General features: G+C 43.3%; 1 protein-coding gene across 3 annotated transcripts in view; it reads right to left on the bottom strand.

Annotated features, from left to right (window-relative positions):
• Positions 1–244: 244 nt before the first annotated feature.
• pkdcca (protein kinase domain containing, cytoplasmic a) overlaps positions 245–16,224 on the bottom strand; it is a 65,070-nt gene continuing 49,090 nt past the window's right edge. For 2 of the 3 annotated variants that reach the window (XM_085980777.1, XM_085980776.1), the window contains 2 exons: positions 4,339–4,512; positions 245–1,728 (listed from right to left, as the gene is read on the bottom strand). In XM_085980777.1, coding sequence (XP_085836903.1) covers positions 1,643–1,728; positions 4,339–4,512 — 260 coding nt within the window. In that variant the 3' untranslated portion in view covers positions 245–1,642. Of the gene's footprint in view, positions 1,729–4,338; positions 4,513–16,224 lie in introns of those variants that run through there. The other variant, XR_015076564.1, reaches the window with a different exon arrangement.

Consider the following 16,224-nt stretch of genomic DNA (forward strand, 5'->3'; position numbering starts at 1 on the left):
GATCACATGGTACCCACAGTACACCAAGCAACTTCCTCCGCCTAGCTGTGGCACCCACACCACATCACCCAAACCGTCCCAACTGTCCAGATGTGGCTCTCCTACCACTCCAACATATTCTGCCACAACTGGGGAATATAGCAACAGTTGAGAAGCATAATATCTGACCCTGAGAGGTCCCACACCACAGTACTCACACAGGCACCCACACTGGCACGCAATAAAATACACAACTGACTGGATGTTCACTTCATCAAGTTTAATGCTTTTTCAATACAAAAAATAAATAACTGTTTACTAAAAATATGTATATCACATTTTTTAAAATATTAAAGAGGTGATTTTCTGACTTTATGCTTTCAGTGGAAAGCCCCACCTACCGAAGGCACATGTCGGAAATTCGGGCATGGTTTTTATGATATCTTAAAATAATAACCGGAGAATTGTGCACAGGGCACACCCCAATTTCCAATATGAGCTCCGATGGGCGACGCTCCCTCAATGAAGTGCAAAGTTGGAAAATTACCCCTTAGAGACAGAAAGGATCATGACAGATGTCACTGCATCAATAATACTTTCACTGAAAGCAAATAAGCGAGACAAACTTTGTCTATCACAAAACATTAATTTAAAAATACACCTGATCGGTTGGCACTTGTGGTTGCGCTCTTGGTGTACGGTTATGCTTTGATTTTCTTCTGTTCTTAGGTTCTCCTTCTCTGCTAATGTTACTGAACAGCACTGAACTGATAAACATTGGTATGGTCAAAATAATAAAAGGCTTGCGTTATTAGGTAGCAGGTGAATGGTAGAAGTTAGTACCTTGGACTAAGGCAGAAGAAACAGGTGAATGCCTCAGTTAAAATAACACGAAAAGGAATTTCATCTGAACTTGTTAATATTCAAAGGGCCTACCTTCAAGGGAAAGGTTTCAAACCTGAGATTCTGGGAGATGGAGGGAAAACTTGGAATGGAGGCTCTGTATGTATTGCTCACATACATTCCCCTATCAGCTATCAGGAACAGCTCCATTGGGGACCTGAGAACAAGTCTTTGCAGGAAGTGAGTGTGCAGCGTGTAGGGTAGGGGAGGGGTAGACAATACCAGGAAATAAAAATGAGGGCAAATAAAATGCCCTTGTTACGTTTCAAGATTGAAAATGCCAGGAGCTCAGTGCTACTTAATACATTTCTGTATCCTGACATAGGGCAAACTGTCAGCTTTATTAACAGATTATCATGTTCAAAATGCCCTCTTCATCTACTCCAAGCGATGACTTGTGGTTTGGCTTATTTCACTCGGCATCCTGAGATGGTTTTTCTGCTTGCTCAGTGACAAGAGAAGTGGAGGAGATTTCCAGACTGAATAATCTAAACAAAACAGCAGTGACCTTACATTAGAAAGTCACATATACATTTGGATTGTTCTTTTGTTCACTTTCCCCACCCTCTTAGTATTGCACATTTGTCGTCAGCATTCCAGGTGATCCTGATCACCTGCCTTTTGTTCCATCACATGGCACTCTAGCAGAGAAAAAAAACACAAGCAACAGTGCAGGAGCACTTCAGCCCACACTGGGCCTTGCTTTTTATTCCCTGCCAAGGTAGTTCATGCTCTTCAGTGTCAAAAGCTCATCCAGTGCTCAGTCTTTCACTTTCACAAATGTTATCTTCCCCACATCAGGCACAATGCGATTCGAACTGGTTTTGAAGAAGACAAGATGTCGCCCTGTGAATGGAAGAGAATTAATACAGTGAACTGGGATCTGGTCATAATTGCACTCAAATGAGGAAACAAATGCTGAACTGCTGGAGTCCCACTCAAGCTTGTTTTAGTAAAGGTAGTCAAGGTAATGTCAAACGATGAGTTTCCTTCAACTATATGCTTTAATTAGATGGGACTTTTTTTCTCAAAGCTTCCTGTTAAATTACAGAAGCAGCATATTATGCTGACAGACAGGCACCCATTACAGTTGCTGCTACACTGCTTATCCTTCTGCAGCTCATAGAAGTAATTAAAGCCATCTTTCAGTAAAGTGTCATTTGCAGATTTCATCAGTGCCTGGTGTTTTCACACTCTGGCCTCATACACGCTGAGCTGAGCTCCCACTCACATTCTCCAGCAGCTGGACTTGATCCTAGTCTGTGCTGCCCCTGATCACTGGTGCGTGCACCAAGATATGACAGAGAAACATAGATCAGTGGTCCATCCAGTTCACCATTGGTATGCACGTTGTGACTTGCGGTGACTTTTTTTAACCAAACTCCCTCCCTCCTCTATGTTATCCAATCATACTGCATGGCACTTTTTCTTTAAAAATCTTCTGTTTACTTCAGCAGACTTTATTTTCAACATTTCTCAAAACTGACCTTTAATTTAAGAGTTTCCTTAAGCCTGTGTACATACATTTAAAAAAACCTCATAAAACTGCAGTATCTTGTTTGAATTTGGGTGCTGTACAATCTGGCAGAATGTTTACCCTCATTCTGGGGTTCCTTGAGTACTCTAAATATTGTTATTACACATGCCTTAAATTAAGATTGTCATGATGTGTATTTTCATATTTAAATGAAAGAAAACCATATTTTTGTGACAAATAGACCTGGCAATGCATGCACTGGGCTCCCCCTGAGACCTGGTGCAGTAGGGTTTATCTTGCATTTTGAATGCAAATCATCAGCATGACTGAGGAAGGTTATGAGCGAGATCACCATTTTTTTTTACAGAAAGACAAATAGAACAGAAAACACTGGGAAAGATCCGGACTCTCAGATAATAAAAACTAACTTTTGACTTATCCAGTCATCATAAGCTAGTGACCCTCGTTGTGAGAAGTCATTTGACACAGCTCATGGATCTTCTGGCTAATGTTCTTGCGATGCTTCACCCAACATAGCCAAGTTTTTCACCCACTCTCAGACTCCTTCCCCATCCCTTCAAGAGTTCAAGAATGTCATGAAAATTGTCACTTGTGCCTGCTGGAAACCACTGCCGCTATTCCTGGCAATCTTTCTGGAGTTCTGAAATCTATATCCCAATGGCATTCACCTGTGCCACTAAGGATGAAGCTGGAATGCCTGCCTGAAAAAGAACAGAAGGTCATGCTGAAGGTTGCCTAGCTGGGAATAGGGGCTGCTAGGTCCCTGCCTCTGGAACCAAGAGAGGTGCCCCTCACTGGCACCCTTTGTAAAGACCACAGTCTATTAAAAAAAAAAATTGGCCTTTTTCTTCAGCGGTCCAGCTCACAATCATAGCCTGGATCCTCACGTGGTTCCCTATATTCTAGAAAGGTCCCAGCGGATTGGAAGATAGCAAATGTAACCCTGCTATTCAAGAAAGGAGGGAGAGAGAAAACGGGGAACTACAGGCCAGTTAACCTGACATCAGTCGTCAGGAAAATGCTGGAATCCATTATTAAGGAAGTGGTAACAAGGCACTTAGAAAATCATAACATGATTAGGCAGAGTCAACATGGTTTCATGAAAGGGAAATCATGTTTAACAAATTTATTAGAGTTTTTTGAGGATGTAACTAGCAGGGTAGATAAAGGGGAACCAGTGGATGTAGTATATTTGGATTTCCAAAAGGCATTCGATAAGGTGCCACATAAAAGGTGGCTAAGTAAGATTAGGTCTCATGGGGTTGGGGGTAATATAGTAGCATGGATAGAGGATTCGTTAACGGACAGAAAACAGACAGTAGGGATAAATGGGTCATTTTCCGGCTCTAGGGAAACTCACAAGGAGGCGGGATTAGAGCGGGATTTTGACAGTGGACCTGCCTCCAAACCCGCCCTCTAAGCGCCGGCAAAATTCTGCCTATAAGATTCTACGTTGGATTGACAGGGCAGATGCTGAGAGGTTGTTTCCCCTGGCTGGAGTGTCTAGAACTAGGGGGCATAGTCTCAGGATAAGGGGTCGACCATTTAATACTGACATGAGGAGGAATTTCTTCACTCAGAGGGTTGTAAATCTTTGGAATTCTCTATCCCAAAGGGCTGTGGATGCTGAATCGTTGAGTATATTCAAGACTGAGATAGAGAGATTTTTGGACTCTAGGGGAATCAAGGAATATGGAGGTAGAGCGGGAAAGTGGAGTTGAGGTCGAAGATCAGCCATGATCTTACTGAATGGTGGAGCAGGCTCGAGGGGCCATATGGCCTACTCCTGCTCCTAATTCTTATGTTCTTATGTTCTTATGACCAAATGTTATCAGGGAGGTACACCTGTTCTGACCAGTCCAATGTTCTCACTAAACTTGCCCCAATATGGCAAGTTTTGCACCCACCCATTGTCATGATATTGGATTGGATTTTGTCTGGACTAGAACAAGGTTTACCTGTCCAAGTTGTCTGATTGGTTAGAACAAAGACATGGCATTGGGAATGATTATCACAGATCTCCATGGCCTCATTGAGGTCGTAGACAGACAGCAGGCAGCCCTCGTGGTGGTAAGATGGCCAACACCTATAGTTCTCATCTGGCACAGCAACGTCAGCCAATTGCTTGTATTCTGCAAACCAAGCGTAATAAATGAGGTTAATATCATTGATATATGAACCAAACCAATCAACAAGGAACTGGTGGAGCGAATCCCGTTTTTCAACCACGAACAGTATGCGTTAGGTATTCACTCATACCAAAAAACAAGCTGGTCACATCCTGGAGATTAATCTTATTCTCCCCTCCTTTTTAGTCTTGTTTCTCGGTCTCTCTCTATTCCTATAAATGCTGGGATACTCTCCCCTCCACGACCATGTCTTGCCTACTTGTGCTCTCCAGCAAGAGAAATACCGTATATCACCAGCACAGTGCACATGCCCAGGAGTTGGCAATCCCTAGGAGATCACTATCAGCCAATGAAGTACTTTTGAAGTGTAGTCACTATTGTAATGTAGGAAACACAGCAGCCAATTTGCGCACAGCAAAGTCCCACAAACAGCAATGTGATAATAACCAGATAATCTATTTTAGATGTGTTGGTTGAGGAATAAATATTGACCAGGACACCGGGGATAACTTCCCATCTCTACTTCGAAATAGTGCCATGGGATTTTATACATCCACATGAGAGCGCAGACAGCACCTCGGTTTAGTGGATCATTCAGAAGACTGCACCTCCAACAGTGCTGAATTGGAGTGTGAGCCTAGATAATGATCACGGGAACCTGTCTGCACAGATCCGTGTTATGAAAGATGCAGGTGCAGAGCTGTGCCCTCTGCTACAAAGACATCTGCAGCGACCAAGCAGAATCGGGCTGGCACATCCAGTGACTGTGGCCTGAAATGTGGCACTACCTCCTTGCAGGCATGCTGTAATGGTGATCTATGGGGATGGCTGATTTTTAATGACCTCTGTAGTGGCTGCCACCACATTCTCAGTGATGGGCAGTAAATGTGGCCTTACCAAGAACAAAACAAAATTAGAAATGATCCTGTTAAGTGACAGAGAGTGCAAACCTCCTTGTAACTATCTCCACTTCAGTAGTCATCAAATAGGGGTCTGGTACTGGGCTGTTCCATCACTTGCCTGCAGACTTGTGCCTGCATTGTCATTCTACTTTCCCTTCATTTATGCCTAATTCTTTTTGGTCCTCTGCCCATTCAATACTGGCAAAGGCTAGTCATGGGCTGAGATGCCTTTTAAGGCACTTCAAAAGCTTACAGAAAATGTCCCTTTAATTGTCCTATCCATTTAAATTTCAGTTACACACAAACCTGCTAGCACTATGCTAAGTGTGGTGACAGAATGTCTCACAATAGGGAAGGGGGAGTCCAGGGTAGGAGAGGACACAACTTTCCTTGTAGGGCCCAGAGGAGCACTCCTGTTCCTGCTGTCACAAAGGAAAGTAAAACTTTACCTTCAATGACCCTGGGGGCGATTTTGCCAGTCCTGAGGAGGTGGGTCTGGAGGCGGGACTGCCGGGAAAATGGCAGAATTTGGGGGTGGGTGCCCAACCCGCCTCCATGCCATCTTCCTAGGAGGTGGGTAGCTGTCCCGTGCTGGGTCCCGTCTCCTTTGAGGCGGGAAGGGATTAAAGCCTATTAACTGCCTGTTAACAGGTAGTTAACAGGCAGAAAATAGGATTATCTCCTTTTTGCCCTCACAAGTGTGGGCTTCCTGAAGGCTCCAAAAGCCGCCAGGTCAACGAGGCGAGTACTGGGTCTGCGGGGGTCGGGGGGGTGCAAAAGTGTGGTGTGAAGTTAAGTGATGGGTATAGAGGTGAGTATCTGAGGTAAGTGCAAAGTGTTAGTAAAAGTGTACTTACCTTTGTTTCTTCCTGCAGGCATCAGTCGGTGTGTATGCGTCTCGGACCTCCATGTTGCAGATGTGAGATGGCTGTTGCATTCTCAGATGCAACAACCATCTAATTTCTGTAAAAGAAAGAAGTTTGATGAGGTCTTGAATTCAAGACTTCGTCAAACTACAGAGAATGTCAGTGTTTGACAGCTTCACAGAGCTGTCAAATGATGACAATTCATCTCAAAAATTTTTGACAGATGAACCGTCATACGGTGACATTCTCTGCAACAGGCTTTCCCTTAATTGGCCTGCTAAGCCTGCTGGGTCAATCAAGGTCAATCAAGGGAAAATAGCGTGGGTTGGCCACAAATTAATGGAGGCGGGACACTGACCAGCCAAGCAGCAGTCCCGCCTCCAACGCGCCCCCATTAACAAAATCGCCCCCCCCCCCCCCCCCCCCCCCTGTGTTTCCAATCTCATAGCAGCTTTCCCACTCAGGCTGGAGTTAAAATTGCAGTCAGGGCCCAATGACATAATCGGATCCCAATCTGCATATTTAAAGAAGTACATCGTCAGTTTTAGTGACTTAGCTGTCCGAAAATGCCAGTAAAAATGGGCAATGGCGGGATCCAGGCTTGGCATCGACAGGTAAGTCACACGTCTATGCACCTATCAGGGTTTCCACCGATCTTCCACCAAAGTTACAGCAGCCATTTGGGAGAATCCCAGTGGAAATTCCCAGCGACTGTTTTCAAGATGTAAATGACTCAGAATCTGGGTGTATATCGCTGAATAATGATTATTTTCTACAAGGAAATAATGCGTTAGATTTCCAATCAACATTATTTTAACACTAGCATGTCTATGATTTCTAAGTGAGAAGCAGCTTTTTGTGAACAATGTCAAAATTGTCAAAAAGTAAATGAGAAAAGTTGCTGTTAACTACTTGCATGATATTAAAAGTCTGAAACTGTAAATTTTCACACGGTATATTGCACTTGTAACGAAACAATTAGCTCCTGGCACTGACCACGTTGACTTTGTACCTGCTGGTAACGATCTGTTTGTGCTGTGCTACTGGAAAGCGCAAAAGCTGCATTGAGGTTGCAATGCTGAAAGTGCCATTTTGTCTGCTGCATAGGGAGCAATGGCAGCTTTTCGCCTGCCTTTATTTTAAAAGAATCCTAGATTAACTAACGAACTTATGTCCCTGTCGGGACTGGAGCAGTGGCCTGCAAATGTCACATTTTCATGACATGACATGGCCTGGTCTTGAGGTTTTTGTAGGCTGGTCTACCTAAGTATGACATAACATTTATAATGTTACTCTTGAATAAGATTTTTTTTGAAACGTACTTCTTTGGAATGCTGCTTTTATCTCAGTGTAGTGCCTTTGCTTATCTGATACAAAGTCAGAAGGCTAAGATGAACTGCAACAAATAATTACAAATAGGAGATGCTTTTATTTTTTTTACCTTGGCCTGGTTATTTGTAATTATAAAAGCCAATCCTATATTGGCCAATCCCAGGCTGTTGTGGGAGGCAAGGGAGGAGATTGCAGGGGCTCTGACACTAATTTTCAGAACCTCTCTGGCCACAGGGGATGTACCAGAGGACTGGAGAACAGCTAACGTAGTACCATTATTCAAGAAGGGTAGCAGGGATAAACCAGGGAATTACAGGCCAGTGAGTCTAACATCTGTGGTGGGGAAATTATTGGAAAAAATTCTGAGGGACAAAATTAATCTCCACTTGGAGAGGCAAGGATTAATCGGGGATAGTCAGCATGGCTTTGTCAAGGGTAAATCATGTCTAACAAATCTGATCGAATTTTTCGAGGGGGTGACTAGTGGGGTGGATGAGGGAAATGCTGTGGATGTGGTGTACATGGACTTCAGTAAAGCTTTTGACAAAGTCCCGCATAGGAGACTGGTCAAGAAGGTAAGAGCCCATGGGATCCAGGGTGCCTTGGCGCGTTGGATCCTAAACTGGCTGAGTGGCAGGAGGCAGAGGGTGATGGTCGAAGGTTGCTTTTGTGACTGGAAGCCTGTGTCCAGTGGGGTACCTCAGGGATCGGTGCTGGGTCCCTTATTGTTTGTGATCTACATAAATGATTTGGATGAAAATGTAAAAGGTATGATCAGTAAGTTCGCAGATGACACGAAAATTGGTGGGGTGGTAAATTGCGAGGAGGAAAGCCTCCGGCTACAGGACGATATAAACGGGTTGGTCAGATGGGCGGAAAAGTGGCAAATGGAATTTAACCCTGAAAAGTGCGAGGTGATGCATTTTGGACGGACAAATAAGGCCAGGGAATACACAATGAGTGGTAGGACCCTAGGAAGTACAGAGGGTCAGAGGGACCTTGGTGTACATGTACATAGATCCCTGAAGGCAGCGGAGCAGGTAGATAAGGTGGTTAAAAAGGCATATGGGATACTTGCCTTCATTAGCCGAGGCATAGAATATAAGAGCAGGGAGGTTATGATGGAGCTGTACAAAACGCTGGTGAGGCCACAGTTGGAGTACTGTGTGCAGTTCTGGTCGCCTCACTATAGGAAGGATGTGATTGCTTTGGAGAGGGTGCAGAGAAGATTCACCAGGATGTTACCTGGGATGGAGCGCCTCAGCTATGAAGAGAGGCTGGACAGGCTGGAGTTGTTTTCCTTGGAGCAGAGAAGGCTGAGGGGGGACCTGATTGAGGTGTACAAAATAATGAGGGGCATAGATAGGGTAGATAAAGAGGAACTTTTCCCCTTAGTGGGGGGGTCAATAACAAGGGGGCATAGATTCAGGGTAAGGGGCAGGAGATTTAGAGGGGATTTGAGGAGGAACTTTTTCACCCAGAGGGTGGTTGGAATGTGGAACTCAATGCCTGAAAGGGTGGTGGAGGCAGGAACCCTCACAACATTCAAGAAGCATTTGGATGAGCACTTGAAATGCCATTGCATACAAGGCTATGGACCAAATGCTGGAAAATGGGATTAGACTGGACAGGGATGGATGGGCGGCGCAGACACGATGGGCCGAAGGGCCTCTTTCTGTGCTGTAAAACTCTATGACTCTATGACTCTATATTCATTCTTGCATGTGATTCTGATCTAACATCAAACAGTGCCATAATATCACAGATCAGGATACGGAAAGATTAAATATCTGTAATTACCTGCTATAACCTATGAGTATGTGAACTTGGAGGCCTGGTCCAAGCAAATGGACTGATTTTGATTTCAAAAAAATGTTAATTGCCTTGCCTTTATCACTCACTGAATTCTATTGAAATTTCTTTGTTTATCTTTTTCTAGTAAATGAGGTAGCATTTTGGATCATAGGAAAATTTAACTGGAGTAGGGCATTCGGCCCCTTGAGCCTGCTCCACCATTCAATTAGATCGAGGCTGATCTATATCTTAACTCCATTTACTTGCCTTAGTTCCATAGCCCTTGTTACAATTTAACTGACAAAGAAACACAACAAAAATCTATTGTAAACATTTACTGTAAATCAATTTCCAGTCTAAATATCATGACGTTTTGCACATGAGCTAGAGATTACAAGCAACTTCAGAACAGTAAGAATTGCTGAATTCTTTTAAGCAGAAACTAGAGTACAGCCCACAGTATGCTTACTCATCACAAAATCCCTAGGTTGATGGTATATTTTTGGGGTGATCCATTTTCTTCCCTAATTTTCTCCGTCTTCTCAGTGCACTCGCTAATATTGACTCAGGTTCCAGGCGTGTCAGCAGCCCTGTAGTCATAAAAATCATAGAAGCTTACAGCACAGAAGGAGGCCATTCGGCCCATCGTGCCTGTGCTAGTACTTTACCCAAGTATCCATTGTTTTAATGTGTGAGTTTCAACAGTGTTTCCTTGCCGAGCAAAACTGTCAGAATTAGACAAATGGTAAGTTGGAGATTTTCAGACGTGGGTCATATATCAGAGGCATTAAGGCTTGCTCTAGAAATATACACGTGGCTAAAAGCAGTAGGCTGCATCTGTCATGCATGCGGCAGGAGACTGTCAAATGGCATTAACCTACTCTTTTATCCTATTTTTCTTTCTTTCCTACTCTTTTCTCTCTCTTTCCTCAGCCCACCTGGCAGTGGAATTTGAGAATGTTTTCAGTTGCTTTCGCTCACTGGAGAGCAAGAAAAACACTGGGATACACTGGCACAGGCCATACTTGTATGTGAGCACGATCCTTAAGCAGGAGGGCAGGAGATCGCAATCTCACGCGTGAGACTCCTGCCGAATGTGGGAAAGTTGCTAGGTCTAATTGTAACTAGATTTTTCTTCCAAATAATTTGGACTGTAGAGAGACACACAGCATAGTGGGCTAATTGTAAACAGATGAATTGATATATTATGGTGATTTTAAAGTGTGTTTTTAAAAAAAAGACTGGCTGTAGCTTGTCCAGCTCTACGAATTCTTCCTTTCATTATTCAGTGAAGCACATTCTTTAGCAAAGCAGTGCTGCCTTGCCACGTGCATCTTAAATGGACAACTAACAGATTTACAGCCGTGGGGCCAGGCCAATCACATTAGTCATTTGCAACCAGATGTTTTGTACTGTCAGTACCATGCCGTTAAGTGGGACTCAAAGCATTAAAAGATGAGCTTTTAAAGTTTGACTAAAGAAAAGAGCAAACAGTTAACCACTTGACCGCTGAACTTCATAAAAAATGTATTTCCTTTTATAAAAAAGTTAATTAACTGTATATCCTTGACAAATATGCCGCCTAGGGAGTTCTTGGGAAGGCTTAGTTCCTGGAAAAGTCAGTAACACCCGGCCTGGAAAACTCATTGTTTGATGGCAATATAAAATGATATATAGATTTGATTTGGCACAACCTTTGCTTGGCAGTGTGGTTTCTCCATTTACTTTTCCAACTTGCCGCCCTTTCCCCAAAGCTAGTGAATCTTGCTGGAATAAGATTACACAACGCTCCAGTATCTTGCCCTAGTGACCATTCTTCATGTATGAAGCTTGACAATGAGTATGAGCAGACTATACTTCCTCACAGATTCTCTTGATCCTGTTCACACCCAATATCCACAGATGTGTACTTTTGAGCAGAAGTAACTTGGATAGCGACCACAACTGTAAACCCTGGTTGATTTTAGCCCCTCCTGTGGGGAAATGTGAGGTTATTCACTTTGGTAGGAAGAATAGAAAAACAGAATATTTTTTAAATGGTGAAAAACTATTAAATGTTGGTGTTCAGAGAGATTTAGGTGTCCTCGTACAGGAAACGCAGAGAATTAGCATGCAGGTACAGCAAGCAATTAGGAAGGCAAATGGCATGTTGGCCTTTATTGCAAGAGGGTTGGAGTACAGGAGTAAGGAAGCCTTACTACAGTTGTGCAGGGCTTTGGTGAGACCGCACCTGGAGTACTGTGCACAGTTTTGGTCTCCTTATCTGAGGAAGGATATACTTGCCTTAGAGGTAGTGCAACGAAGGTTCACTAGATTGATTCCTGGGATGAGAGGGCTGTCCTATGAGGAGAGATTGAGTAGATTGGGCCTGTACTCTCTGGAGTTTAGAAGAATGAGAGGTGATCTCATTGAAACATATTATGAGGGGGATTGACAGGGTAGATGTTGAGAGGTTGTTTCCACTGGCTGGAGAGTCTAGACCTAGGGGGCATAGTCTGAGGATAATGGGTCGGCCATTAAAGACTGAGATGAGGAGGAATTTCTTCACTCAGAGGGTTATGAATCTTTGGAATTCTCTACCGCAAAGGACTGTGGATGCTGAATCATTGAGTATATTCAAGGCTGAGATAGATAGATTTTTGGACTCTAGGGGAATCAAGGTATATGGAGATCGTTCGGGAAAGTGGAGTTGAGGTCGAAGATCAGCCATGATTTTATTGAATGGCGGAGCAGGCTCGAAGGGCAATATGGCCTACTCCTGCTCCTAATTCTTATGTTGTAATGTTCTAATAACACGGGCTGCTGAGATCAATTGTAACACTTCTACCATCACCGAGGCTGTGACCAACTAACTCAACAGACCAAGTATTAGACCTGGGACCTTCCTAATTTGTATGGCTAAGTATCACATCAGGTGACACACCTATGCAGTAAGCCACTGGGGGAGCACATCAAGTGGCTTATTTTATATGCACCATTGTATCTTTGGTATACAAACGTGGTAAAGTGTTTACAAGATAAATTAACATGGTAGCGCACCCCCTTAAATTGTTGTTTTATGGTGTTAAGAATAACAGCAGCCTGATCTGAAGCACTTTCACTTCACTAAGTTACCTCAGCATTCCTGATGCAGCACACTGAAACTCAGCTTCTTTTTTTTTACATGCATCTTATTTACAGGCAGCATAGTGGCACAGTACTTTAAAGGCGTAACACAGCAGGTTATGGACATGCGCTCAGGCACCGTGTTATTTCTGGCAGTGACTTTATATCTGGGCTATACCAATGGAAGGAGGGGTCAGATGGAGGCTAGGCACTTAGAGGAATGGAAAGCAATTGCTCTGTCACAGCCCCAACCCCTGCTCCTGGTCACTCTTGCACAAAACCTAAGACCTGCATTTCAGTCTGCCATCTCCACAGTACAGATTCATTTCACTGATCCCGCACTCACGGGACAGTGACAGGAATCTGTACGACGTTTTCAGAGATAAAATGAAAAACCGTGAACGGTGGAAATCTTCTGAAATAAAAATAGAAAATGCTGGAAATACACGGTGAGCCCAAAACATTAATCTGCCTTTTCTTTTTCAGATGCTGACTGACCCGCTGTGTACACTCAGCATTTATTTCTTTAGACTTCCTATTGCTCTACAACCAGCAGTGCTTAGTAAAACAAGCAACAGATTGAAAGCAAGTTTCTCAAGAGCATGCAACTATATATTTTTTAAAGGAACAATATGACATGTTTAACACACTTCAGCAGTCAAGTGGTTAAATGTCTAACCATGTCTTTTTAATTATTCACAAGCATATAGGAAGAGGTGTTTTTGAGCCCTTCAACCATCTCAAAATAAACTGTAAGAAAATGGCATTAACTGTAACTTCAAAAGTTCCTTTGAGATTCACTGCACAAAGCTCTATCTATTAAATCTACAGAACGCCGACATACTTCTGAAAAAGATGTTGCAGATAAATTTGGTTCAACAAATTCAATATCCATTACCCTGTGAAGTGCATGTCTCTATTCTATTCAGTTCTCACAGGAAGAATGCAGCTTTTAATAAGTAGCATCCATTCAACTGAACTATTTCTTCATCAAATCCCAAACACTGAGTTTGATTGTTGCTGTTAGAGCTGGACTGGCGTCTTCTGCCCCTCCCCCCAAATCAGAAACGCAAAACTATTTTGCTTTTCTTCTCTCTGAGCATGAATGGTGCAGAGGCTTTTAATTAACAAAACTTTTCTTGCTCTGTTTGACAAAAAGGTTTCTTGATGGGATTCAAAGAAAGGAGTACATGAAGCATGTCAGCTTGATTCTTGCCCAGTTTCTCTGGCCTGCCCGGCACTGCACCCTTGGCTGCCATTCAGTCTCGCTTCCCTCCATGAACTCCCTCTATTCTATGTGGTTCAAGGAGAAAAAAAAAGTGTCCTGTCTCTCAACTCCCCAGCTGCCTCTGAACTTTTAAGCTAAGCCATGCAGCAGCAAATTAAAATAATCACGAATGAAGATTTTTTTTATTTGCAGCTGTATGTAGACTCCACCTTTTAACCTTTCTATGTTGATTGAAGTCTCCTGTTGAACTACATTCTCAGCAACAAGTATCCCTGTAATGTCACATTCATATTACAGAATTGCTTCCACTTGAAATGATTTCTATAATAATTCTGGCTGCTGTATGTAATATGCCCCATTACATCACGGACGATTAAACAGTAGTGGTAGCGCCAGACAATAATCACAACTTTCATTTCTTGCCATGAGTGCTCACTTAATGGCTAGGGAAGATCCATACCAGCCAATCATTTTAAAACTAATTTGCTGGCCTAAAGAGGGAACTGAGCAGTCAAACAGTCTATGGATAAAGAAAATGGTGGCTGGCACCGTATAATCAGATACTTATGATGTTGCTTTGGTGCCACTGTCACTCTAAGAGCCTCTATGGATAACAGGAACGGGATTGAGACTGTTCAAACTTGTTTCTTTCTCTTCCTAATTTTCTCCCTCCTTTTGTGAAAGTGCTGACTCACTGGGAATTGGGGACTATTTTAACCCTACTCGCTCAAACCTGGTGGGTGGGTAGTTAAGATCGCCCTTGCTCTTACCTGTCTGAAAATCACCATGATCACAACATCTGCAATTTTAACCTGCTCTCCCGAGCAGGCGGCAAGGATACGTGCCCGCAGCCAACAGGGTCCTTCTTTACATATGCATGTTGCGGCCCGATGACATAATTGAGACCCAACTGTAATTTTAACTCAGGCCTGAGCGGGGAATCCAACTGGTGTTAAAATCAGGGCCATATGGTTCAGCAGCTCTCTGCTACCTTACCCAAGTGGCCATTCTTCATCTGTTAGCATAGATAATGAGTACTGGCAGGTTACTGGACTGTGAAGGGTATCATCCATCCACATACAAGCATTTCTGGCAGTGGTGATTGCAAAGTGATCATAAACAGAAACCACAGCTGATTTTTCCCCCTCTCTGGCTCACAAGCTACTTATATCTATCACCCCCATCAGTAACCTGACTGAGATCAGCTACCTCAACACAAACCAGAGACTGAAACTGGGACCTGGTTTGTGTGGCTCAGAATCATATCATCATGGTGCATTAATCCAATGAGCTACTGAGAGAGCTATGAAATTAATTTTAGGTAAGACCCTTGCAGTTGCCAATGAGAGATGTTCATCCCTCTGGTCTGGGCCAAATTTAAATGCAGCTCTCAGAGGTGCTGGGACAGCAGACTAATCTACTGACCCACATGGTCATCCTGGAGCTTTCTTGTTAGCCCATGCTGAAATTGCTCCCTGGTCAATCCTCAGGGTAGCAGCTGAATCTACTGATCAGAAGAATGGCACACTTGAACCTAGGTCATCAGATTCTGTTGAGGTTAGTTGTTAGGTTGGTAAAAAGAGGTTCACCACCACACAGATGCCACTGCTAAAAGCAACTTCCTCTCATATTCCTTAAAGCATTGGACCAAACTTAAGAGGTAGATAGCCAAGTTTCAACTAAACTAGTCATCAAGAATAACAGAAAGTACCTCACAGGCTTTCATGCATCCAGGTTCCACAATTGCGACACACACAAAAAAACATTATTATGAGATCTTTTCATCAAGCACACGGGTTACACAAGGAAACCAATTTGTAGCTTCAAGGTGGCAAGATCAAAGTCAATCAGAAGTTGATTTGAGGGCTCTGTACAAGTAAAATCCAGTCAAGTCTCAAACACTTTGAAGAAGCTTGATTTTTGAGCCCTGACAGCGAGTATCTGCAAACCCACACTTTGAATACTGGGCAGCTCCTGTCACAGTCCTGCTTATAGATATCAGAGACAGCTTTCCCAGTGACTCAATTGGTAAAAGTAGTATATAACTGAATCATACAGACCAGTGGGTCCTGGATTCCATCCCCGGTGTGCGCTAAACTCGCTGAGCTCAGCCAAGGTGGCAGTAGAGACACCACAATTAAACTGTCTCGACTCACACATGAAATATGACCACTTGGGCGCAGGAGGGTGCTCAGTGCCTGTGGAATCATATCTTAACACAATGGCTTTGAGAGAGGAGGAGGGGGGAAACAGGCAAAAAAGAGATGGTAGTTAAGAAGGGATGCATTTATTCATTAAGCTGCCTGGTCCATCAATAGGAATGATTCACAGGTAGCCAGTATATCAGAACAGCTGAAGGCTACAATACCAGAAAGAAAGGATAGGTTGGGCCCACAGTCACGAACATTTATGTAATGTAAATTTATAACCCACAGATCTGATTTTCTCCTGCCGTTCTTCACAGTTTTGCACAGGAGATTAAGGGGAA

Source organism: Somniosus microcephalus, chromosome 3 (genome assembly GCF_052327205.1).
Source record: "Somniosus microcephalus isolate GS21.2 chromosome 3, FLI_Smic_1.0, whole genome shotgun sequence".
Lineage (NCBI taxonomy): Eukaryota > Metazoa > Chordata > Chondrichthyes > Squaliformes > Somniosidae > Somniosus > Somniosus microcephalus.